At 38.0% G+C, this 27,323-nt stretch overlaps 1 protein-coding gene across 5 annotated transcripts in view; it reads left to right on the top strand.

Moving 5' to 3' along the window:
- Positions 1-27,323, top strand: part of LYRM4 (LYR motif containing 4) — an 87,232-nt gene that overhangs the window by 4,701 nt on the left and 55,208 nt on the right. For 4 of the 5 annotated variants that reach the window (XR_003573301.1, XR_003573300.1, XM_027902205.1 and 1 more), the window contains exon 2: positions 16,418-16,538. Coding sequence is in view for 3 of the 5 variants with exons in the window: in XM_027902205.1 (XP_027758006.1) it covers positions 16,418-16,538 (121 nt within the window). In the remaining 2 variants the exon portion in view is untranslated. Of the gene's footprint in view, positions 1-16,417; positions 16,539-17,197; positions 17,382-27,323 lie in introns of those variants that run through there. The other variant, XM_027902207.1, reaches the window with a different exon arrangement.

The following is a 27,323-nucleotide window of genomic DNA, read 5'->3' as shown; positions in this document are numbered from 1 at the left end:
TTCAGCTTATGGGATATCTGCTGGGAATGCAGATATCAGCAGAGGGGAAGCAGTCTAGGAGGCTTCTGGAGTGTGTGCAAGATAAATTCCTAAAACAGCTGGTGAGGGGACCAATTAGGGAAGGTGCCCTGCTGGGCCTGTTTTTTGCCAGCTCTTGAGTGATGTAACTGTTGGAGGACACCTTGGGCAAAGCAATCATGAAACAAGAGAGGTTTTGATTCTCGGAGAAGTAAAGAGGGGGATCAGCAGAACTGCCACCTGGACTTCCAGAGGGCCTGTTTAGGAGACTGAGAGAGAGTTGCTTGGGAGGCAGTCCTGAAGGACAAAGGTGGCCAGGAAGGCTGGACCTTCTTCAATAAGGAAATATTCAAGGCACAGAACCAGGCTGTCCTCATGTGCTGAAAGATGAGCCAGCAGGGAAGATGACCAGCCTGGCTGAACAGAGAGCTTTGGCTGGAACTCAAAGGGGAAAAAAAGGAGAAAAAAAAAGGCAGAGGTTTTGACCTTTAGAAGAAAGGGCAAGCCCTTATTCACAGGGTAAAGAAAAGGCAGAGGTACTTTATGCCTTCCTTGCCTCAGTCTTAATAGTAAGACCAGTTGTTCTCTAGGTCCTCAGACCCTTGAGCTGGAAGACAGGAGCAGGGAGCAGAATGAAGCCCTCATAATGCAGGGGGAAATGTTTGGTGACTGGCTGCAGCACTTAGACACAGACAGGCATGTGGGGCCAGATGGGATTCATACAGGCATACCGAGGGAGCTGGCAGAAGAGTTCACTGGGCCACTTGCCATCATTTATCATCAAGCCTGGCTAATCAGGGAGTCCCAGGCAACTGTAGATTAGTCAATGGGGTGCTCATCTGTAAAAACGATCAGAAGGAGGATCCAGGGAGCTATAGTCTTATCAGACTGAGCTCAGTGCCGTGGAAGGTCATGAAGCCAGATATCTTTAGTGCCATCACACAGCACGTGCAGGACAAACATGGGATCAGACCATGCCGGTGTGGGTTTGTGAAAGGCAGGTCCTGCCTGAGCAACCCGGTCTCCTCCTATGAGTGGGGTGACTCTGTCCTGGTTTCAGCTGGGCTAGAGTTAATTTTCTTCCTAGTAGATGGTACAGTGCTGTGTTTGGGACTCAATATTAGAATAATGTTGCTAACACACTGATGTTTGATTGTTGCCGAGTAGTGCTTACCCTAGGTCAAGGATTTTTCAGTGTGTTGTGCTGTGCCAATGAGGAGGTGCATAAGAAGCTGGGAAAGGGAACATGGCCAGGGCAGCAGACCCCCAAACTGTCCAGATGGATATTCCTTACCTTAGAACATCACGCTCGGTGTGTAAATTGGGCGGAGATGGCTGGAACGAGCCAATTGCTGCTTGGGGACAGGCTGAGCATCAGTCAGCAGGTGATAAGCAATTGTATTGTGTATCACTTATTTGTATTGGGGTTTATTTCTCTCTTCCTTTTATTTGTTTGTTTGTTTTATTATTATTATCATCATTGTTAGTATTATCTTTTACTTTTTTTCTCATTTTCCCTGGCATCTGCCTTGGGGGCAGTGAGGGGAAATGAGAGAGCAGGTGGACTGCTGTTTGTTACTTAGTTTCCAGCTGGGGTTAAACCATGACAGACCTGCTTAGTGGATGAGGAAAAGGTTGTGGATGTTGTCTACCTAGAAACCATTTCCCATAATATTCTCCCGGAGAAACTGGCTGCTCATGGCTTGAACAGGTGTACTTGCTAGATAAAAATCTGGCTGCATGTTCAGGCCCAGAGAGTGGTTGTAAATGGAGCTAAATCTGATTGGTGAGCTAACAAACAGAGCTAATCTGAACAAGTGGTGTTCCCCAGGGCTCAGTATCGGGGCCAGTCCTGTTTGATATCTTTATCTGTGATCTGGACAAGGGCATTGAGTGCACCCTCGTTCACTTTGCAGATGACACCAAATTGGGCAGGAGTGTTGATGTGCTGGATGGTAGGAAGGCTCTACAGGTGGATTTAATCAGGTTGGATCGATGGGCTGAGCCAATTGTAATGAGGTTCAAGACAGCTGAGTGCCAGGTCCTGCCCTTGGGTCACAAGAACCCCTTTCTATGCTACAGGCTGGGGGAAGAGTGGCTGGAAAGCTGCCCAGCAGGAGGGACCAGCAGCTGAACAGGAGCCAGCAGTGTGCCCAAGTGGCCAAGAAGGCCAAAGGCATCCTGGCCTGTATCAGAAATAGTGTGGCCAGCAGCATTAGAGAAGCAATTGTCCCCCTGTACTCAGCACTGGTGGGGCTACACCTTAAGTGCTGTGTTCAGTTCTGGGCTCAAGGAAAACACTGAAGTGCTGGGCCATGTCCAGAGAAGGATAGCAGAGATGGTGAAGAGTCTAGAGCACAAGTCTGTTGAGGAGCACTTTTTCATTCCTCAGGGAAAGAGGTCTGCTATGCACTGATCAAGTAGGTCGACTTGACAGGCTGCAAGGGCATTCTGCTCATGGGCTTTGGGCTGAGGGGTTTATGCTCTTGATTTCAGAAAAGGCCTCTGGCCATGCAATATGGGCCCATACAAAGGAGGGAAGCTGCTCAGAAGGTTCCATCTCCTATTGCTGTTATTGCTTAGTAGGAAAGATGATGTCCAGGAGTAAGTTATTACTGCAGTAGCAAGTGAGCCTGCCCACTTCTGTGTGGCACCTGTCTCCATGGTTCCTCAAACCAGGGAAGGAGCAGGTTATGGGAATATCAGATACACACCAGTGCCAGTTCAGAACTTTCATGAGAGCACCTAGATTTTTGCACAAATATAGGTTGAGTTGACTTGTTCTTGCATAATGACCTGTTTTTCAAGGGGGCATGAAGCTGTTAAGATTCTGCAAGCAACTGTTTTGACAACATAATTCACACCAAGTGAAATTTTTTCAAAAATGTGTTTCTTTTTCTTCTTCCCAACATCCCTTATTTTGTCACTTTAATTGAAAAGTCTCACTTTGTTTTAGTCCTTGGTATATAGAATCCTGTCACTGTTTCTTTTTTCACTTTTATCACTCAGATATTTAACAATCTTGTTAAAATTTTACATGTGACAGGTATCCAAGCTGAATAAGCCTTTTTCTTGCTGGGTCTCCTAATGAAGTTTGTGATTGACAACATTTGCCAGGAGATTGCTCATGTTTCTCTGTGTTAGGGACAAAGAAAAAGACTAAATGGTGATTAAAAAGAAAAAAATTCCAAACAATAATGAGAAAAGAGAGGCATGCCATGTTTTAGAAAGTACTGTGTTCTGTCCAAAGTGGTAGTTTGTAGCGGAGATAAGGAATGCAGGAAAAAAATAAAATTGTCAGTTCTGTCCAGCAGAGATGTCTGACTTCTTTGTAGGAGTAAAGTGACAGGACTGAAGCTTTACAGTATCTGTTTCTCCTTGGCTGGGCAAAGAAGGCAGTTAACATATTTTTTTTGTTCTCTCTCTTTGTAATTGCTGGCTGCATTCTGAGTGATAATAAACTTTAGGAGTCTTTGAGTTAATTTCCCTCATGATGAGTACATGGCTCCCTCTGTAATGTACTTGAAAAGTATAAAAAAGTCAGGGCTGCAAGCCGCTGTGGTATTCCAGAGCCTGGGGTGCAGGGTGGTTTCCATCCCATGCTATTGCAGACACTTGTTTTCAATTGGCAGCAGCATGGCCCAGAGTCACAGGTAAACAGGCACTGCATGTTTGCAAATCACTTTGTAGAGCACTCACAGATTTGTGGTTGGCTTTACTAATGTCTCTTTCCTTGGGGAAATTTTAGCTATTATTTCAGTGACCACATATTATTTTGCCATTAGATTATTTTAGGCTCTCTTATGTATATTATATTGCCTTATTTTGTCAGACTCATGTGTGCTTGAATAAAGATGTTGGTATTCGAAGAGCTCTGGATGCTGCTTAGCCTTCTGATTAGAATAGGAACTGTGAAAAGGACTGAGATAATGACACTGAATTATAGTAAAGCATGCGCTTTTGGGGAAAATGTAGAGATATAAGAATGTGATTTTGGATTGGGGTCTGACAGGATTGAAGTATTTCCATTTGACTTCACTATTGTGTATACAATATTTTTGAATGACACCTAAATCATTCTATTCCAAAAATGTCAAAACATAACAATTAGATACCATCAGAACGTATTTCTCTGAAAAGGAATTTTAAACTGAATGGAAGCAGTTTAGCCAAATATTTTCATTTCCCAACTGAAAATCGTTGCCTCTAAGTTCTGGTGATCATGTTCATTTGGAGCTGCTTTCTTGGATTTAAAGGTTCAACGGTGATTGTCATTTTCCAAATACATTCATTTTACTCTTGTAAAATTATGCTCTTTCTAAACAATAAATGATTTATAAGGGTTGGTTTTGACGTAATTTTCTTGTCTTCCTTTTTTTTTTTTTTGACAGAGAATGATTTTTAATAGTAATAATTTGGAGGACATGTGGCACACAGAGATATTGAAAAATTGAAATTTTATATTTGGAAGACAAATGAGTGGGGGCTTCCTCAAAAGACTGACTTGCTGTCAGTAAGGCACCTAAATTGACTAAATCTGCTGTGGCCACTTATTATTCTTTCTATAGCACAGTAGAAGAGGGACATGTTTCTTCTTATGCAAGATTTATTTACCAGCAGTATTTGTTTGAGAACTAATGAGAATAATAGAAAAATTACTGCCTCTGGCAGTGACTCATGCGTATAGACATGTGCATATGACTTCTTGTAGATGAAAAACACTCTGTAATGAAATTATAGTTCTTAAGTATTAAAATGCCGTCCTAGCTAACCTCCTCCTTTCCTTACTCCTGGGCGTGGATTTAACATTTACTTCCTCGCCATATCCATGTGTTGCAGCCCATAATGAAAAGATGCTGACCTTGTAACATCGAGTTGGTTCAAGGCACAGTAGACAACAGCTATTTTTTCAAGTATTCTTTACAAGATCAGCATTCTGGATTTAAAAAAAAGAAAAAATAATTTTGTAAAAAAGAGAAACTGCTGTAGGTAGGCAATGTTCAGAACCACTTGCTGCAGCAACGCACAGGGAGGATGCTGTCTAAGCTGCCTCTTTGATAAAGCTCTTCCCATGTGTTTTTGGGTTTGCTAACCAACAAAGTACAATCCTGGATTATACGTGGCTGTCTCCTTTTTCAAAAAAAGTAGGCATGGAAGGAAACTTTCTTGGTTGTTTTCTTGCATGTGTGAATACTTGAGCCAGCTACTCCATGGCTGTTTTGCACAGAACCCAGTACAGAGGATGTCCTTAGTGAGGAATATTCTTGGGGATTCTTCCTTTCTCAAGAGTGAAGATGCCCTAAATCATCCAGACAGTATTCTAGCTAGGGTGGCATTATGAAACGTGACTTTTTTTCCCCTCACATTTTTTCTACTTTCTATTCTGTTCTATTCTATTGCATTTTTTAGCTTTTTACCTGATCTCTGTATAAAATTCTAACATTCTTCTCAGGGTGCAATGCATTTAATATGATAATAGTGAAAGAATTCATTGAGTTCAGGTGCTTTCTCCCTTAACAGAATGTGTGTGAAATAATATATTTAAAGTATCCTTCAGGAAAATTTGAAGGTCCTGAGCTGGGAATGGCTAAACGCCAGCCTTAGATGGTATTCAGAGACTGAGGACTCAGTTTAATACTTGGGACTAGACTTTCTTCAGCATCATGTTTGTTACAAAGTTTTTGGGAAAGCTGCTGCTTAGATTTTTTTTTTTTTTGTAATTTTCTAAATGAATAGCAATTGGTTTTATCTTATTACCTCTTCTAAAGAAAAGAAGCCTATGCACAAAGTAAATACTATGTGTGTGTATGCATATATGAATGTATTGGTGGCAAGAGGTTGGGAATTCACTTCTGCTCAATCCCAGTAATCCTTTTGCAAAATCCCTATTTAAAGCAAGCTGTGAATCCATTGTGGAAACTAGAGAAAGCATGACAGCTGTGTTAGTCTTATTACAGAAGGATCTCCTTTGACAGGTCTTGATAGTCCTTTTGAGTCTGCTTGTCTGGCATATCCTGGTCTGGAACCATTTAAGACCTATTTTTACATCATCAGCTTGTTTAAAAGTAAGATTCTCTTATTTTAGCTGCCAAAGAAAGGGTGTGTAATTTAAATTAATTTAAAATATTTCCCTGAGACAGTAATTCATTCTAATACATTGTTAATAATCACTAATCCTTTGTGGTGTTGGAGATTATGTAATTAAACTTAGTTCTGTGACTTTAAGTACCTATGAAAATAGTTTATTTTATCCTGTGAGGTCCGTCTTTACAGAGTTGTCTCCATCTTCCTCTTACACAGCGTGTGATTTCTGCTAACTAATATTTGCTTGCAGGATACATGGTATTTTTGCTTGTTAGTATTTATTTAGTGGCATCACGTATTTCCCCAGTAAACATACGCATTATCACAGTACTCAGTTGCGGTCACACACAGACATAAACGTCTGGTTATTGTTTGCCTAAGCAGGAGAAGTGTGGGCACAGGTTTCCTGAGTCTTGGTGTTGGAAAAGCTCAGTTTATCTTGTCACGGTGACACATTTCGTGAATGTGAAATTTCTGCAGGCTATAATAGAATGGCAATGAAAGAGCCAGATGTGGCCGGGGGGGTGGTTCAGAGCACTCATTTATTTGCATTGTTAGTCGCAGTTAAGAAGAGGGGAGTGGAAAGGGCCAAGTACAAACCATCGCACTTCATGAAGTTTTGTATTGAATCACTAATGGAATTCTTTGTGAAACAATAATTCATTCATTCATCCAAATGTATTCAGTGTTTTTGTTTGTTTAAATAACATCAGACTGCCTCCTTCTCAGGAAAATGTTTTGAAGTCGATATGGCCCAGATGAAATGCGTAAGACAGCTTGAATTATGTTTGTGATGCCAAATAGAGCTGTGTTGCCTTGAAACTGACCTGCTACTAAGTTTCAGAAAACATCTTTGACCCATCTAAAATATCACAGAATTTTTCTAGTCCAGTTAGTTATCAAATAGGTTTTCAAATTAATGGTCTTCATATGTAAACTAGTTTTGAAGGGAGAAACGTTGAGAGATCAAGTAGTTTGATTACTGGCCAAAGTAAATTATGTCTCACTCATAATGTTTTTTTTCCTGATCTGACTAATTTATAGTATGAAAAGAAATGTTCAAATGTTTTATTTACAAAACAGTGATAAACAATGCATTTCATGGAGAACTCTAAATAGCTTTCCTGATTTCCAGAGCTATTGAGCATATTTTTTACTAAATTTAATTTACTTTTTTCAGTTCATAGTTTATACCCCAAATTGCTGCCTATTATTTTCAGAGTTTACACGGAAATATGGATATCTATCAAACTAGTGGTGGCATCCTCACAGTCACCTCTGAAAGCAATGGCAACATAGGATGAATATAGTCCTGTTAGCTACAGCAGTGCAGGGCTGGCCAAAAAATATGCTCTACATATATCTACAGAACTCCTTGTTCTGTGAACTACTGGCTGTGCTTGCTAACCTGTATGGATTTTGAGGCTTGATTGTGGGGTTTTATTTCTCAGCAATTTGTTGGAACCCTTGAAGGAGAAATTCTCTGTCAGTGCAAGTTATTGTTACCATTAACTGGGGACCTGGTGCTCCTGTAACTTCTGTGGGTAATTTGTTCCTCAATTGGTAGCCTTTTCTGCTACCCAGGGGAATGGAAGGTCATGACACATGTCAAAGGGAAGGTAATCTGGTCTTAAAATGTTATACTGAAAACACTGTTATATATAAATAGACCACTCCTGATACCTCTTTTCCTCTCCTATTATCTCATGCAGTAACCTTAGACAGTACTCATCTAAGTTACTGAGTTTTAAGCCAGATGTTAATTCTACATTTAGAGTAAATGATATCTGAGAAGAACTTCTTGCAACCAGCAGCCATGTGCTTATGGGAAGAGAAGGAGCTGGTGTTTGCTGTGTGTTTTATTTTTCCTTCCTTGCTGATAGAGGACAAAAAGTGCTACTCACTCATGTTGGTGAATATTTTCCTGTGACTTTTAATTAGCCATTAAGTACTATCTGTGTTTTTCTGTAGCACGCTTTTGGCTTGAAATGCAGAACCTTTTTCGATATATAGTTGTACCGCTCTGAACTCAGTCTTATTAAATAAAATGTGTATAGATATAGATACAGAAATAGAATAAGGTGATTTTTTTTGTCCTTCTTAGTTTAAGACTCTAAGAGAGAGCGTTAAGAGGTTGACTGGAAGATTCCTTAACAATTACTGATGCTAACCTGTCTTTACCTTTAAATTTTAACATCTATACTTAACGTACTTAGGCTTGACTAGATTAAAAGACGTTTGTCAATGCTTCTCTTCTTGAAGAAAGAAAATTGATCCCTCTCTTTGTCTTCCTGAGTATTTCTGATCTCCATTTCTGTTGCAGTGATTAAACTGTTTCAATGGACAGAAGATCTGTCAACAGGTTTATTGAATGACTTCTGTTCACTGGACTAGAATAGCTTGAGGTTTAAATTTAATCTCATTTTTCTGTCTCAAAGCATATATTGTCTGGTCAGATCAAAGTATTGCATTGTATGCTGGGATCTACAGTATGGAGGATAAGGGTGTATGCACCACAGTTTTAGAGGTGGAGGTCTCACATAGCCCAAAAGAAACATTTTGGCTGGTAGATGTTCTTTGCTTCATATTTGGCAGATAATCATCCATCCTACTTTTTTTTTTTCGTGTAACTGTAGGAGAAATAGTAGGAAAATTTGATGTAACCCTTTTTTTTTTCTTTTTCTTTCTGTCTTTTATGTGAAGTAGCTTTCAAGACTGTTGTTTTACTTCACTCAGGTTTTAGTATATTACTTCTGGACTTGAGGAAAATATGTACAGTGTATAGGTCCTGAGGAGCAGAATTTATTTTACTGGTGCTAGTGGAGGTCTTGGGTATGTCTTAGCTGATCATCATTGCACCCCAAAGATAAAGAGCTGTGGACATGTTGTTCCATAACTAGCCTGCGGAGGGTCTGGCTTTTTCCAATGCTTACTTGTGCTGAAAGCACCTGGGAGGTACAAGGAGCGGAGAGCCTGGCAGTGTGGAAAGTCGTGGTAGTTCTGGCACATCGAGGTGCTGCGGTATTCATGTGGATGAAAATCAACTATACCTGCCATAGGCCTTCAGATCTGTCCCTCTGACATGGTGAATCCATCACTCAGCTTTACTGAGCAGAATATTCTTTTCCCTTCAAACCTTGCCTCTGTTTCACCCATGAGTCCTCCTGGTGTTTCATCGTGTGAGAAGCTGCTTCTGATTTCCTGTGGGGATGAAGAGACACCCAGAGTTTGTATCCATTGCATTTCTGGTTACTGTTCCACTCTTGGTTCAGGATGGAGTTTTCAGCCCCTCTTTCTTGCATGCTAGTGTAATCACCAGTAAAGATTGTGAAGACTTCCATATCTGTAACTAGTTAAATAGAAAAAATACAGAAAGAAATATCTGGTTCTTTTGACTCTCTTCGCCTTAGGTAGTGTTCATAGTATACAAAATAACCTGCATTCCTTTTTTTTTCTGAGCCTTGAAATGTTACATGCATTGTCCAAAGGCATGTATTTGCAATCCCAAATGTCTGAAAATAATATTCAGTACTCTGTTGTATGCACAAAGTAGGAGGGTGATTTTGTTATGAACTCCAAATTGATTTTTTTTTTTAGGGTCTAGATTTGACTAATAGGCTTTGCATATATTAGAATTTTCTATGCTGCTAAGTATTACATTGTAATTTCAAATATCCATCATTGTTGTCAAAATTGATGTTGCAGATTTGCTGAACTAAACATGCAGTGCTTTGCTATAAATGAGGGAAGGTCATTGAGCCATATGGTGATAGGAGGTCCAGTGGGGAATGTTTGTCATTACTGAGTTATAAGAAGCAAAGATTTTTTGATCAGCTATAACACTGATAGAAATGGATAAGAGAATAAATTTTGGATAATAACTTCAGCATTCTAAATCCTGTAACTTCTAGTAAGTTGTGCATAAGCAGACTGAACACATGGTATGCTACTTCATATGAATTGTTTAATAAATTGTATTTCTGGTTTATTGTTGTCTTGGTCATGAGATGACTGGACCCTATCTAACTTAAGTACAGTTTCTTTTACTGGATTCATTTTGGACTTGGGCTGTTAAAATCCCTCTGTCTCAAAAAACACAAGTTTACTTCAGCAAAAACCAAAGGGCAGAATTAATCGTCTTTATTGCTAGAATCTACGGATCACTTTTACAAAATAAAACTTTGTTAGGAATCTGTTCAGTATGCTCAAAAGTACTAGTCTGTCAAAATGACCAACAAAGCTTCATATCAGGTGACCTTCAGAGAACTGGTTTTTAAGTCTTTCATAAGTCAGAATATCTCATTTATTTTAAAACTGCATGCTATCAACACATTTCTGATATTTGATCCCATTTTTATTCTAAGGAATTAGCATTTCTATAATTTCCATATCAAAATAATAATATGGGTACTGTAGATGTTTGCTATATCTGAATCTTTACTATCAGAAATAATGCTGTGCTTCAGAAATGTCCTGTCAAGTGAGAAATGCTTGCCTCCAGCAAGGCTGCTTGGCACCCAGTGGGTTTCTAGATGAACAGTTAGAATCACCAAGGGGTGCAATATGTTTAGCCCCCTTCAGGGTACCCAAGTCACAAGCTAAACTATGTCTCTTCTTAGAATGGAAGGGGAACCTCCAGCCATGCTGAAGAGTGAAATGTTGGCCACAGCACTGTACTAAAACTCTATTTTTTCCAGGAAAATATAGTGGAATTTGTAATGACAATACACAGCAGGCCGGGCCTTTTTAAGAACTGTTCAGAAACACTAGCACAGCAAACGGAGTGATGTATATCTGTCTCAAAAGAAAAAAGAGAAATCGTCCTTGTCAGGGTAGTAGTTTCATGAAACTTGTAGTTTCATGGCATTCCCCACCTGGTAATTGGACTGTTGAGCTCCCCCAGTGTCCTGGTGAGCAGTTGTCAGGGACTTGGCAGCAGAGAGCTATTACTCCTTTCAGACCATCAGGACACTTCTCATCTGTAGCAAATTCTGGTTCTAGTTCCTGCAGCACATCCTTGCCCGGTGCCTCGTTAACTGAACAACTTGTTCAATTGGGTCTTTCACTGGTAACCCTCTTTTTTAACCTGTCCTGCAATATAACATTGCAGTTGCAACTCCAATTAAGATTAAAAGAATTCTTTCATTTGAACAGCTTTACTTTTTTCTTTTAACCTTGACCTTCCAAAAACGATTTGCTTCTGCAAAGATTCTTTACACTTAAAATCAAGCCGATAACTGTTTATTTTTAGAAGTATAGAAACAAAAATGTATGTTTCAATGAATGGCAAAAATAATCATAGTTAACTGTGAAAAGCACTCGTAGTATTCTGGACCATGAAGAAGGAAGTGTTTGGTGACTGAGCTGTGTGCCCTGGCAGCAAGGAAGGCCAAGAGCACCCTGAGATGTATCAAGAGTTGCTCAGTAAGCAGATTGATGGGAGTGACTGTCCCTCTCTACTCAGTGCTTGGTAGATGACATCTGGATCTGCCTCCTGTCCCAGCATCCAGCCACCACCCCCACCCACCCAAGCAAATCCTGTTTCCAGGAATAGGCTTTGCTTTGATTTTTAGAAAACAGACAGGTAGTGGTGGTGGTGTGCTGTCTCTTGAGGTGGCAGTGCTGAAAATGGGTCTAGTGATGGAGTTTGAGGAACACCTTGATGATAAAACATTGCATCCACACCCCTCTGTTGGTCTTGTGTTTAATTAGACAAATCACAACTACTTCTCTATGAAGTACTTACCTCTTAGTCTCAAACACACATCTGTTGTCAAATGTTCCTTTCTTTAGTATTAAATGGTAATTACATGCAGCTTTTGCTTCACCTTTATTGGTGTCTTTCAATGAGACCTTTATAGAGGAAAAAAGGGTTGTAAATACATACATATATACAGAAATACATATGTTTACACCTGCATATATTTATATAAATAATCATTCATTCTGAAGCAATTCTGTATATGGAGACATACGTCTTCACTAATGCTAATAAAACTTTATGGTAAGCTAAAATGATTTTTCTGCATGTATTTTTTTATTATAAAAATTTTCTATTTTAAATTACATGTAATTCTGAAAATGTAATAAGGCAGATCTCATCTGGTGCACATTTTTCTAGTAATAATGGAAAATTCTGAAAATTCATGCTGTTGCTACCTTAAATTAGTAGATGTTAATTGGAAGGCAGCAGTCATAAGAAAATATAATTTAGTGAGAGAAAGCTGACCTTTTTATAAAAAGGATCCCTTACCTGATATAATGGTACTGTATTCTAAATCATCATCCCACTTTTGTACGTTGTATCCTTAAATAAAAGCATCATATACTTCATTCCAAAATTATTCACCCTAGTGGGCTTCCTGGAGGTTGGCTACTGATCACTTGCCTTAATTTATTAAATACAACTCAAGCTAATAAGGAAAAATGCATTTTACTCTAGGCCTTTTTCTAAAGCTGTGAATATTCTAACCTGTTGGGCTCTTCCCTTGTACTCGTTTTTGCTTGCACAGTATATTTATCACAATCCTCCTCTTCTATCTCTGTGTGTGCACTCAATGTCCAATGACTTATAATAGCCATTGTTTTTGCCGTATGTTGCCCATAACTGGTGTGATCTATTAATACATTGTACATATTGACAGTCACAAAGACAAGAGATGTCAACGTGTTTGTAAACATGGCTTGGAACGATGACTTAAGCCTTTAACATGTTGTGATACTGGTAAATGCAAAGTGGTTCTGAGAAAGATGTTACTTGGCCAGTTTTATTTTGAAAGCTTGGTACTGTGTACTTAGAAAGCAAGAATGTTTGCCTGATGTTTCACTTTCTTTTCTTACACTCTGGCTTAGCAAACAAAAATATTTTTAATTTTTTTTTGGCCAGGCATGATGTAAGTAAACATTTCGAAATAAAAATATCTAAATCCCCAGATACTATTTTCTGAAGCACCTCAGCTGTGATTTCATTTTTCATTAATAATTGTTATTTCAGACTTTTCTTCTTACAGACTTCATTTTTAGGAGGACACGTGTTAGGTTTTTAATTGTGCTTCAGAGAAGATAAAAGAGGAACTCTTGGAAGGTAGAGTATTAGGACAAATACTGTTTTCGTTGTGTTTTTTACTACTATTTGGAGGCATTGTTGTCCCTTAACATTATCAGGTAGTGCCCCTTGCCTGTGAGTCTGTGGTAATGTTTTGGCCCTGGTGCTGTTCTCACATTAACCCCCAACCACTCCTTCTATTTTCTGCTGATGTGCATCTGTTACCTTGTGTAGCCGCCCACCTGCGGCAGCTTTGGTCTGAAGCCATCACACCGAGCCTATTACCCATTGAGAGCATTCTTTTGATTCAGTTGGGAACTAATTCTGTGACAGATGCACGTAAGTAGGGATCACAAGGAGTGTTTTGAGTGTGCATAGTAAGAAAGTGCTGAGTGAATATATTCATCTGTACACTCTTGCTTGGGCCCTGCTGCCACTAGCTCGCTGGAAAGTCTTTGCAGCCACTTGTTCAGTTGCCAGTCTGCATTTCATCTGCCACTCTGCCTTCAGACAGTGCTTGTTTTAGGTTACTGTTGTAAAGTTTTATAAAGATAACCATATATTCACTGTCACTGGCATTTTGAGCTGTGCCTTCAAATGGTACGTTTGGTTTTAATATTTATTTTTATTACACTGAAAATACACTCCATTAGAGCAACTGATCACCTGACCACTCTATTCATCAACCAGATCATCTTTGGAGCAGTACTCTTTAAAAAAATAACCCAACATATATATGTCTGAATGAACAAGTTCTTTTCATAGCATGTATGTCTTTACTATATGTTACTTACATTCACTACGGTACTTTCAGTTTTTTCGTAGACTTGAAGCAATATCACAGTTCTTAGGGTAGTTCTTGCTTTTAGTGCCTACTCAGTTCAGAAACTCTTGAAGTGGAGAGCAGGTTAAGGTTTGGATTTGACACTGCTCACAATTTTTGTTGCATATAAAAAGTTGTTGTTTAAAAGAAAAGAAAACACACAAAAACAAACAAACAAAAAACCACCACACCAAACCTGGCAGTTTGTTTATATCATGACTCAACACTTTTTACAGAATTTTAAAGAATTTCAATGTTGGTAAAATGTTCCCCTGGCACCTATCAGTGGGGAGGAAAGGATGTTTTACAGTCATTATAGTGGTGGGTTTGAGCTTTGAGTTGAGCTCATCCTTATTTTAAGAGATATATTCAATCTCAGTGTAACCTTGGTAAAGAGTAGTGTTAGGATACAAAGCTAGTCTTTAAAATGTGTTTAGACAACAGTGGAGATACATTGACTGAGCTGTAGAATTAAAATTGTGTTAAAGACTATGGGTGTCAATATTCATAAAAGTTTAAAGAAATCAAAAAAGGTAAAAACAGTGCATCTTTCTGATTATAGGTAAAAATTGGTCTGTTAATAAGTATGTATCTCTTCTTTCTCAACAAATGTTGGATGTAGTGAGAGACAAGATGTAGCAATTAACACATCATATGTACAAAACAAAAAAAACCCCACCAGCTGTAGGTGTTATACTGAACAAAAATTTGCTTTTGTCCCATCTATCTTTTTTATGTAGATAGCACTTACTTATTTGTATTGCATTTTGAAAGACTTGTACCCACTAATGGATACTTGGTGGTGGTGTTGTTTTTTCTTTTAAGCTAAATATGTATATGTTAGTCTTTGTATCTCTTGGAAACATGTCCTTTCAGAAAATATATGTTTCTGCACAGTTTAACCCTACATATGTATATGGGGTGATCTGAAATCAATGTATTTTCAAGCAACAGAATTATACTACATCCTAATGATTTGAGGTTGTTTCTTTTCTAGAAGAAGTAATCAGCTTCCCCTTCAAACATTGCTAGGACAGCAGCTGCAGATGAGAATGAGCTTCCATATTTAATACATTCTATTAACTTCACACGTACAAACACACACTCACACACTCACTCCCGCACCCCAGTGTCACATTATAGGTGAACAGGCCCTAATTAAAAGCACACACCATCTGCCAGTGTGCGGCAGCAGAGTGGCACTCCATAACCATCCTGATTCCTGTGATTGAAATGTATTATTTATGAGCTCAAAGACAAAATACACTGCTTGGCTGGTGAAAGCTGCATTAGGAGCTGGATAGCACCATCTAATGGAACAGAGTGCCATTGGCTATTCATCTTCCCTCTTCTTCCTCTCCCCTCTTCAGTCTCCTCTGCAAAAATTTTATTTTTCAACATCGTCTCTGGATTTTTTGATGGTATTTTAGCCAATTTTGTTTCTCAAGTTCCACCGTTATACAAGATTGAAAAGGGTTGTTGAAATATTAAACTATTTATGGTATTTGCAGCAGCCTTTTGTTTCCTTCCAGTGCCAGGTGTAGGGCTTTATGTTGTGGAGTAAAAGTGATATTGATGTGATGTGGTGGTACAGAATTGGGACACTACTGAGATAGCTGAGCAGGATCAGTTTACTGCCATTTCTCCTACCCCTCCCAAAGACCCGTGTAAAGCAAGTATCTACTGCTTAGTCTGAAAATTTTATTTTAATATGGAAATTGGCTCTAATTTGTACTGAGCAGTACTCTACTGACTGCAGTTGGAAAGAAGGAGCAGTTGGAAAAGGCTGCAGCTTTGGTTCTTCCTCTCTGAAAGCAGAGATCGTAGCATCTTCCTACTTGCAGAATAATGTCCTCTTATTGCTTCTTATTGGGGAAATGGATGAGGAGATGTTGGAATGAGGAGTGAAATATACCTTGGTGGGAGAGGAAAAGGCTGTCTGGGAAGAAGTTCTTTTTGTTATGGCTGGTCCATCAGTCTGCCTTTGTTCACTGCTAGTTTGCATCAGATCTAATAAAAATATATAATGTATATAGTGGCTAGCTCAATGACCTTTAAAATATACAGGTTAACAATAGTCATACTGATTCAAATAATCTGGGGAATGACTTTCTTGTCCTTAGGCTTTTTATTATGTTCTTGAGCTTTGTTGTATCCATGCCAGGCATCCAACAGTATTGTTAAAGCACCAAGGATGGACTGATATGCAAAATATCAAATGTTTCTACATCAACTTCCAATAAACACTTTTTTTTTTCATTAAAGAACCTGGACACTGTTTCAACTCTGGCAAGACAAGACCCTGAATTAAAAGATAGAGGTATAAAACTGGGCAAAATATATATGTATATAAATGTATGTGTACGCATTCTTGTTTTAAGGAATGTTGAAATGTCATAAATTGTGGCACATCTGTGAATATGCATCTTCCTGTTGTTTGTGTTTAGAACATATGCCATCAGAAGGATAAGAGATGCCTTCAGAGAAAACAAGAATATTAAGGATTCTGAAAAAATAGACGAACTAGTGAATAAAGCCAAAGCAAACCTAGAGGTTATTCGTCGGCAGGTATGTGTATTTCTCTCATGTTATCTAAGAGTTGTATCCTCCTCAGTTAACTGTCTTATGCCACTGGAGATGGAAAAAGTAGATCCTTGCTCAAACATCTCTAGATGAACGTTGGTTTTTGTATGTCTTTTGAAATGATGGCTGCAATAGGGGGATTTAGGTTTGTTTGTTCCATTAACTGGAACAGGTCTTGTCAAAAGTTTGTATTCTCTTCTTACCTTCTCTGCTGTTTGTTTTGCTGTCTCTTCACTCTGCTTCTCTGCCCTAATTTTCCTTTGAATCTGTTTCCTCTAGCTCATGTGTATTAGATTCCTTTCCTCAGCCTTTCCTCTTCACATCATAGGTTTAGAAGGGTGACGGTGACACTCACTTCAAATAGTCTCGCCGCCTTCTGTGTTTGTTTTTTCCTATGTCCTGATAGAGTGTTAGGACAAGAAAATCTGGAAGTGAATTAAGTAAATTCTGGCTGAATGTGTCCCTACAGCATGATACATTTTTCTTTGGAATAATTGAGTCACTGGCAATATTTTTCTTGTCTGAGTAGCATTTATAACATCTCTGCTTTTTCTATTAGTACCATGCTATTTAGACACAAAGTAGACTTCGTTGAACTTTAGATACTTTTTAACTTCTCATACATTCCCACCGTCTGTCTACAGTGACCACTGGAAATTGGAAGAAAGTAAGTTTTTACAGCTGAACTCTCTAAGGGCGTTTGCAATACTTAAGTAGTTCCTCCTTGAAAAATCTTCACTTGCTGACACCAGTCAGAGCTCAGTAGTAATTTTATTAAGCATCAAATGAATATGTACACCTGTTTCTCCATGGTTTGTTTTAGCATGTGTCTTTAAACAACCCACAGGCCAGTTAGATGGATTCTTATTTCGGTAGGAAGCCGGGCCCTTTGATTTGACAATTAAGTATGAATACTTTGGTGCAACTTAAATTATTTCTTTGGCATTTCTTCTTCCAGGAACAGGTGTTGTTTTGTGCTACCATAGTTTTGCAATCTTTTTTTAACCTGAACACTGCTATTTTTGTATTTTAAGGTTTTCTTAAAGAAACAGTTCAGATTGGATTGCTACAATGCCATTGCATTTAAATATTATGATTTTTTTTCTCATATCTGTAGGTGATAATTAGTATTTTCAGCTCTTATTTTTGAGGTTTTTTCTTGGAGACCCTTGATATCCTTGATACTTCTCCAGGGAAGTACTAGAGGCTGGAGAAGGGGTGTCCCAGGAGAACAGTCAGGTATCACTTGTACAAATCTGACCTAGTAGTTAGTCTATTGAGTTCTAATCAGTAAATTTATGTATGTAAAATAATTATTGCAGACAGATTTGCGTTCAATACTCCACTACATACTACACTTAAACTTAGTATGGGATATAAAAATTACTGCTTGAGCTTGCTATATGTATCTTAAATGTTACATACAAGCCAAAAACATCTCTTACCAACCTGCTGATGTCTGGTGTCAGGTAAGGTATCTCTCACCCTCGTGGGGTACCTCACCCTGAGCAGCATCCCTGCTCAGTGGACAGTGGCTATGGAGGGACCTCGTGGCTGCTGATATTTATAACGTAAGGTGGATGATTTGGGGTCAGATTTTCTGCTGTGTTAATGCATGTGTGTTAACACTGCCATTCTCCAGGTTTTTGGAGGTGTGGTGCTGAGTTCTCACCAATTACATCACACAATAGGATGAACTTCATTTATGCCTTCTTGCTGTGCCTCTGCCTGGACCCAGGTTCAGTTGTTGAAGTATCTCTTAAATCAAATCTTAAATGTCATGCTTGTAGAAATTTTCCAGGCAAAGTATAAGCATTCAGTTTAGGAAGTCCCAGGAGTTACATAGTCCCAGGAGTAACAGACAGTAAAATATACAATAATAATACAGAATGGAACTTTTTAGCAAAAAATAATCTCATAAAAGAAAATTATTATTTATCAAGATAATTTTTTTTACACAAATCCCTGCAAGACTTGATGTTTGGGTTAAAGAGATTTTTTTTTATAAAACATTGAGAACTTTTCTGCTTTGCAGAACAACTGTTATGTTTCAGTGTCACCCACTTTCAGCTGTAAAGCAAAACATAAATATTGTAATAATAGCAACTTTCTTTAAAGCCAGTTTTTCATTGGGACTACTAAAAAAAACCTTAGCATCTAAATTCATATTAATATTTACTTTCACTCAAATTTCATCATGCTCTGTGAAAAAAAATTGGTTCTTCCTCCCTGTTTAATTGAAGATCTGCGTAATGAAGTCATCTGGTATTATTAAGACTTTATATTTAAAACTAACCAAGTACTAAAGCAATAAACCACTAAAGCAATAAAGCAATAAAGTGCTTTTATTTTTAAATGCAGGAGTACTGAAGCAAACATGAGATGTAGTATATAGTTTTTTGCTAAGTTTGGGGTTTATTATGATGTAGATCATCTTGGTATTGCTGACTTTTTCATAGTATGTCGGTAGAAATTAAATAATACCCCTCTTTGCTGACAATTTGTTGTTACTCTAAAATCAAATTTATATTCACTTTACATTCTAATTTATGGTTTAGTCATCAAAGTGACCATTGAAGTGTAAGGTTCATAAATAACTATTTGAATCAGCCTAGTGGAAAATGTGAAATAGTGACAGATTACTGTCATTTTGTTCATGTCAGTCACTGTACAATTTGCTTCAGTGTTATAAAAGTAGCTTTATAATGCTGAAAAGCATGGAGGAACATTAATCTCTGCCTTGATCCTCCTCTGCTTTTTATTGGTTTCGATTTTAAAAATAGTCTGTCTGCAGGAAGGAACAACTCTGATTCTTTTTCAACACTATAAAGATTTTGGGTGTGTACATTTACTGTGTAAACAACACAATTTGTGGTGTCTTTCCTGTAGAGAAAGGTGTTGTGAGAAATGCATTGTCGCAAGTAAGTTTGAAACAGAAAGTTTTAAAGAGTTCTGAGGCAGACTTTTGAAGTCTTTTGAGGATTTTCATAACAGCATTCCCCAGCTATGCTAATATGACTTCATTTGTGAGTTTCCATTACTATTTGGAGTATGTTAGTAGTAGGAGAATTTGCACTGAAATGTACTGCTGAAATTTAAGATTTATAAAAGCCACTTTGAAGATAGGCTATACTGAGTGTTTTGAAGTACTTTTCTTTGTGGCATGCTGTCTCTCAAGTTTTGAAATGAAAATATAAAAGTGAAATTCAAAACCTATGTTAGACCTATGTGCTGTGATTAAAACCTTGTTTTAATTTATAGATCTCATTCTTGCATACTCCTCCATAGTACTTTCTTCTCAGACTTATGTTGTAACTAGAAATTACCAGTCATCTTGTTGATAGTTTTGTTTTGTATTTTGTTTTTCCTGGCAGCTCTGAAGCCTTTATTATCAATTTTACTGCTCTTGACATCACACAACTACAGTACTCTTCAACAGTTTTGATATTTCACAGCTTTCGTTTGTCTCTTTAAATAATCCAAACTGATGAGAATCACGGTTTTTACAAACCTTGAGCAGGGAGACAAGAAATGTACTGTGAGCAGTTAGACAGTCAGGACTATGGATCTGCTTCCTTTACTGCTGCCTGGCCATTGGTGCTTTTTTAAGGGAACAGATAAACTTTTGTTTTGAATTTGTTTTCTTCAGGCTTGACCTCTCTTACTGTTCCTTTCAGATGTGTAGAAGAATGAAGGAATGTGGTTTTGAAGCATGAGAACTCTATTAGAAAGGTTCCACTGAAAATGATAACTATTGAGTACTTGCAGCATTTTTCACATTTGCAGCATGTTGTAAAGTACATTCTAATCCTTGAAATATTCATTGATAGTAGTGACTTTAGCTCCATTTCTTTTAGTTAAATGCTTCATGGCAATGCCTTGATAAAAGCCCATGTCATGCTTGGTGGGAGATTTTGGTCTTATATTCCCATGTTTCTTCGTATTCCAAATTATAAGAATGGTCTTGTTTTGAAATTTTTGCAAAATAACATTTCTTTTGGATTAATTTTTTTTTTAGCAAGCCAAGTTGTCAGTGTAGCTGAGTGTAGCCAAGTACTGAGCCGTCTTGAGGTGTTCATTAGCAGTATCTTATCTTGCCAAAATCATAAATTTGAGTAACAGTTGAATGGAGGTGGAAATTATGCTGAATGAATGTACCAATATAGCACTCATATTATTATGAACTGGCGATAATATAGCCATGGCATAAGGAAATTTTCTAGTAATCCTGTGATTGGTTTGCAGCAATAGCAGGTAAATTAGTAAATGTCAAGGTGTTATGTATTTCTGGACTGAAAGCCTTTTATTGAGTATTTGGGGGATTGGTACCAATTTACAGAGTTGTGAGCAACATTGGAATTGACTGTCTCTTATTAAACTTTAAGAAATATTCTGTATATCTGAACATAGTTGTGTTTATACTGCAGAGCACTGTAGGCTAGATGCCCTTTGCAGGAGAAGGTTCATTATCAAAAATCTTGTTATCAGTTCTAGTTTCAGGCTACAAGTCATATTTCTGTCTAATTTTTATGAGTATGTAAGAAAGTTACAAAATAATGTATAATGTATTTCATTATGTTGGCAGCAGTTTTGAAGCCAAGAGGAAAGAATAGCTGGAGAAGCTTCTTGAGCACAGGGGGCAGCATCCACACTACTGTTCAGGAATGTGTATGGTATTGGCAAGTCATGTTTTCCTGCTGGCAGACAATTATGTTGGAGCTCTACTATGATTTCCTCTTATCAAGCTTGTCACTGCAAGGAAGTTTTAAAATCACAGATTAATTTACTGCTTTTCTTGAGAAGCTCCCTGAATTTGAATTTTATCTTCTTTATTTTTTTCAGCTTCACGATGGCAAATACCCATTTTTCTACAAAAAAATGTAGACTTACAGTTCTTAAGTAAGAGGAACATCCTTGGAAGTTTTCTGGTTTTTTTACTTGTGTAATATATTTGTATTAATAACAGTTGGACCTCATGTTCCAACCAGGATAGAGCCAACAGTATGCACAGAGAATTTTTCTTAGCTCTCGAGCCATTTAGCTTGTTGAAGCAAGTGTAGACACAGTAAAGTTTTCAAATGCCTCATTCACAGTAGAAGATCAGGAAGTGAGTGGCATAACCAAAACATGGACAGAGATCCTATTGGAACAGTTTTGTCTATCTGCACACTTCTAAATCCTTGGAATTGTATCTAGAATTTAGCAAATTGTTGGCAGGAGCCTTTTGCACTTCTCTTGCTCCTAGCCTGGTAGTTTTTAATTGCTTATGAATTCTCACTTGATTGGTTCCTTAGATGCATTTACCAAAATCATACTGGAAGCTTATGGCAAAGACACAACCCAAATTTAAATCAACTGACTTACAGTTTAGAAGCCATTTGGGGGATTTTACAGTGTTTGTTGGTTGTTTTTTTTTAAATTTCAAAGCTCTCTGGGGTGATAATTTTAGATATTTTCTTTCCCTTATGGTCATTTAAGTGTTCAAGTTACACTTACTTTTCATGCAGTTTGAAAACTTCTTTATAACAGTAACCTACCAGGAAGAATACAATTAAGACAGCAATGGAAATCCTGAACATATATTAAATTTTAGTGCTCTTTGCTTGGAAAGAGACCAAGATGCAGGTGGAGGAATGTATAACATAGGAGGGATAATACCTATCTTTCAGTAAACAAGAGAAAGCTTGAAATTGAAATCAGGAGCAGTAAATTCAGAGCTATACTGGATTTATATTCCCATAAGAGAGTAAATGCATTTTATATACAGTAAGTATCCATGTGGTTTTAGGGATTGAAAGGGAGGAGGAACAAAGAAATAGGTGTCATAGAAGTGACTTTGAAAAAGGCTTGGTAAATTTAAGCAGACACCCAGGTAAATCAGAACTTGTCCCTTCCCAGGACTTGTTAGCAGCGAGGTCTACTTTGTCTAGCCTTTTCAGATACGTTTTTCAGCTTGGCATGTAGGCTAACCTTGGAGATTCGGAATACTGTAACAGATGCCAAAAGCTCAGAGCTGTCATATCAGCATAATTTCTGGCATCTGAGGGTGCAGGAAGTGTAATAGACATTTTATTCGTCTTCAGGTGGCGTGGCTCTCCAGGTTACACTTGTGTGAGTCCCCAGAGCAGTGTTGCTCCTTAGGCTTTCATTTAACTCTCCTGATGGAGAACAAGATTGTGTTTTCACAAGTGATTTGCTGCCATTTGCTTTGCTGACTAAACTACAAGTGGCAGGTTCTGTCTGCAATATTAAGTACCAAAGTAGATCCTGCATTCAAAGTAACCTTTAGGTCACCAGCAGAGGCAACTCAGAGGTAGAATGAGCTTTGTTTTTCTGATGTAAGAGCTCAGGGTAAAACATATTGTTTGATGTATTGTTACCTTTCCTGAAAAAAAAAGTAAAAAAATAAAGATGGTTGAGTGTTGGCAGCTGCTTTTAAACTACTCTAATTATGTGTCATAAAGAACTGTCATTATTTTTGTTACATGTATTTAATGGCTAATCCAGTGAGGTTGGGGCCTTATCATAAATAGTGACAGTAGTTATATAATGCATCCAGAGATCTGAGCATCCGATGTTATGCACAGAGGAGGGCTGTCTGAAGGACAGGAGAAGGACTTACTTTGTAGTGAGCAATTTGGAGTGGCAATATGTCACATCCAATCAAACAAATGTTAGGTGTAAACTTCCACATGGAAAAGAGTAAGTTTTATCATCCTGGCTGGTCAGTGCTGCTAATTTGAATTAGTTAGCAGCACTGACCAGCCAGGATGATAAAACTTGCTAACTTGAATTAGTTAGCAGCACTAACCATTCTGTGCTGAAGAATTTTCAGGCTCACATTTTCAGGCAGATGTGTTCATCTGCCACACGTTCCTTGTGCTTCCAGTTCTCCTGGGTTCAGCCCAGTGTGTAAATGAATACGGTTCTTTGGGGTGGCTGTTGCAACAAAACTTTAAGGGGGGGCCTCTTCCAAATGAGGTAACAGCAAGTCCATGTGTTTCTTAGTACAAATAAAACATAGTGTCAATAGAGGGAAAGCAGAAATAAGTGTGAAGTTTTGATCACAGGTCAAATTACTTCTGCTGTGTTACTAATCATGTGGATCTTGCTTTGAAGCCTGTCAGTCTGGTTTTTAGTGGTGCCCATTGAGGGACAGTTTGAAGATTCAGTTTTTTGCATTAAATTATATTAACCTTTGAGTAACTTTTTGTCTTTCTTGCTGTGTGTGGTCTACTGCAGAGCAGAACATTTGTGGAGGATCTGGTTTTTACTGAATAGGAAAAGTATGATGATTTTGTGTGTTATTTATGAAATGTATAACTCTATAACAGCCTTATGTGTGTAATGGTTATGTCAGAACATTGATCTCTGAATGACCATCCCTTTTCAGGGGTAAACTCGTTTTATGTACAGCTAGACCTTCAGGAAATTAAAGGGATTGCTGTTTTGGGGACTTCTGAAAACACTAAGACAAAAAAATGCTGTTATTACACCAGCGATCTCTTGATCTCCCAACATTTGTAGGTTGGTTTTTAATCTGTTGTTATTTCTTTTTTCCTTGCTCATAAAACTTTCTTTCCTGGTTTTGTACTGCTTATGAAAAGGAGACTTTGCTTATGAAAAGGAGACAGTGTTCAGTTCAATGGCACAGCAACTGAGCAGGCACACTTCCCTCCAGGAGGAGCTTTGGCACCATTTGACTGGTGCCTCTGATCCCCAGGACTGTGTTTTGCTGCCCTTGAACTGCAGTCTGTAATTCAGGATGACGATGTTGATGTTGACGCCCTCACTATCCAAAAAGTCACCAAGTCCTGTAGCTGTGGTACAGTGGTTTTTTTAAATGACATTTTCTGTCCCCTCCCTTCCCCCCCCACTGTGCTCATTCATCAGTCTCTCAGCATATTATAGTTACAGTTTTTCCCTTTACAGCTAACAACAGGAAGAGAAGGCATTTTAGCTCCTCCTTAAGCTACTTGAATTCTTTTCTGACCTTTCCGATGCTTCTCAGCACACTGAAAATGTGCTGTAAAATCATCCCCTGCCACTCAAAATGAGGTGACTTTTTTTTGTTTCTTTCTTTCTTTCACAGATAGTTTGTCAAGTCTAAAAGATTTATTTCCTTCTTCATTCTCAGCATAAAGGCAGCCTGCAAAGTCCTGCTTGTCCTATTTGCTCCTGGAAGCTGGCTTCATGAGTGCTTTTTATTTCCCCATCTTCTTATCTTCATGCTTCCTCTGTTGGTTCGGTCACTAAAACTCTTCTATTATTCCAGTTGCAGAGGTTATGCTTGTTTTCTCATTTTGAAAATGCTCGTCAAAATAAAAGCTGTTTATAAAATCCACTAATGTTAACTGTCATTTAATAAAATTCTGGAAAAAAACCAATTACCTAAAAAAAAATAAATATAGAAACGGAAGCCTCCTTCCCTGTTCTCTGTATCTGGTGTGCCTGCATATATTGTAACCTTCTCAATACCCCTGTGGTTTATCATAGCACCAAATACGGTCTCTCTCACTAAGACCATTTGACTGAGTTTGCAGCCAGATAAAATCACAGTGATCTGGTTTTATTTTGGCAATAAACTCACCTGTGGCCTTCACATAAAAGCTCTTTCAAACAATGAAGCTTTATCATTGATGTGTTATGTTTCAGTATTACTATTTTGCAGTAATTCAGGTTCTGTCTAGTGTCTCTGTCATAAGCTGCTTGTATTGAGGAAAATGTGTTTGATCCATCAAGTTATTATGAAGGCCAAGATTTAGGGAAGAAAGTTGCTAGACTCCAGTATCAGCATGTCTCATCCAGCCCTTGGAAGTTTAAGCAGGGAAAGCTGTTTTCTAGACAAGGCTGTAGAGAGAAGTTTAATTAGTGTTTACGCAGTCTCCTTGGCACTTGGTGCATTGCTGCTGTCTTTAGCTCTGTGCTTTCTGAGGTGAGCCTGGGGTTTTTTGGCCATTAAAGGCTGTATCTGCAGTGCCCTTCATCTTGGTGACAGGCATTATGCCAGTACAATAATTCTGAAAGCGAGTAAAAAGCAGCAGAAAAAAAGAAGCCTAAACTCTTCCAGTCACACTTAAATCACAATTTGACTAATTCCTGTTGTTATTTTCTCTGGGGTACGTCAGATATATGTTTCCCCTCTTCTAGGTATGGGCTGCCTGAACATCCTTCCTAGGCTGCTTTCTTTGCAGGAAGTGAACCGTTACTAAACAGAGTTTCAAGTTCACCTTTATAATTTGGTCACCCATAGAAATTACATAAATGCGTAATTTTAAACAAAGATCTGCTGTTTATGCTGTAGAAATAATATCCTGTCCCTCACCAGAGCAGTTATGAATATTGCAGTGTAGTGGCTAAATAATACATTCATAGTTTTTCTCCTGTGAGCATAATTCACTTTATTCAACCAAAGCAGTTGCTTTGGTAATTTTTAACCATATTTTTGTCCAAACGTGTGGTTAATGGGAGTATTATATGACTTAATCACTTAACCTTTCACATTAATACGGATCTTGTTTGTAATTCTGTTGATTTTGTTGTTGACCCAATGCTTTGGTTCTGTGTTCAAATTATCTTAATTTTATTTGAAAATATTGTTTGTCTCTCAGAAGTCTAATTTCTATACACATTTATCAGTACTGAATACTTACTGGGAGTGATTACTGTCTAACTGCTTGCGCCAGTATACCTCTGGGAGGTTAATCAATCTTGTGCTTTTTAATTGACATCAATAATGTGTTTACATTTATCAATATTTCTTAATTGTCAAGTTATAACAGTGGAACTTCAATAATAAATCATGCCAATGGTTAACTTCATACATTAGATTTTTAAGAGTCTCCTTAAGCAGTCTGACATGTTGTAAATTGCTTTTAAAATGATATATGTATGCTCAGGGGGGAAGAGGAGAAAAAATTGGTATATGAAGTCGAGCTGTAGAATAACACTGAGGAACTAGCCCATTGACAGTAACATACCTTTGTCACATGCATGGAGTACTTTATGGGGGAAAAAAAAGGAGTAAGTCTTTTCAAACTGCTTGTTTTATTACTAATAACTCTGTGAGCATGACAGTACTCATACATTTGTTGTGTCACCCCCAGGGACTTGTCAAAGCTGGGACTTTCTCCATTCTCTCAGCTGTACAGGCAAGGCAGAGGGCAGAGAGAATTAGTAGTGCTACTGCTCCTTTACAGGAGTAGCCCAGTTTTAACTGTGCATTTCACCAACATCTTTAAGATGTTGAGGTGGAAATTAAGGAACTTTGTTGAACTTTAACCATGTATTTAAAGACTTGGGCTCCTAGGGAACAGAATTGTTTACCCAGGCACACAAAATATGCTTCGAGCAGGAATTAAGGCATGGTATTCCTCGTCTTACAACACTATCCATCCCAGAAGGTATCCCTTTATCATCTAACTCAATCTGTTCTCTATTCCCTTTAAATCTAAACAGCAGTATTCTGGAGGAGGAAATCTGCCTAGATAGAAAGCTGGCAGGATGCTGATCACATTGTGTCAGTCTTACCATGTTTTATGGGCTACATAGAAAACTATGCTACATTAAAAACCCTACCTAATTAACAGTGAAGAAAGACTTAGTAGTTTATGCTGTTATTTTCTAGGTAAGTGAGTGACAGTGTGAAGTCCAGGATAGGAAAAGACAGAAGTAGGGAAGCAGCTGTTTGTATTTTTTGCAACTTCACTTGTCTTTTTAACTGAGATCCTAAAGTTGAACTGCAGATTTTCAAGTAAACATATATATATA

This window comes from Empidonax traillii, unplaced genomic scaffold, assembly GCF_003031625.1.
Source record: "Empidonax traillii isolate 1590-97213 ecotype Southwest subspecies unplaced genomic scaffold, ASM303162v1 scaffold850:size379550, whole genome shotgun sequence".
Classification (NCBI taxonomy): domain Eukaryota; kingdom Metazoa; phylum Chordata; class Aves; order Passeriformes; family Tyrannidae; genus Empidonax; species Empidonax traillii.
The sequence above is the reverse complement of the archived record's forward strand: the minus strand, read 5'-3'. Positions and strand labels throughout refer to the sequence as shown.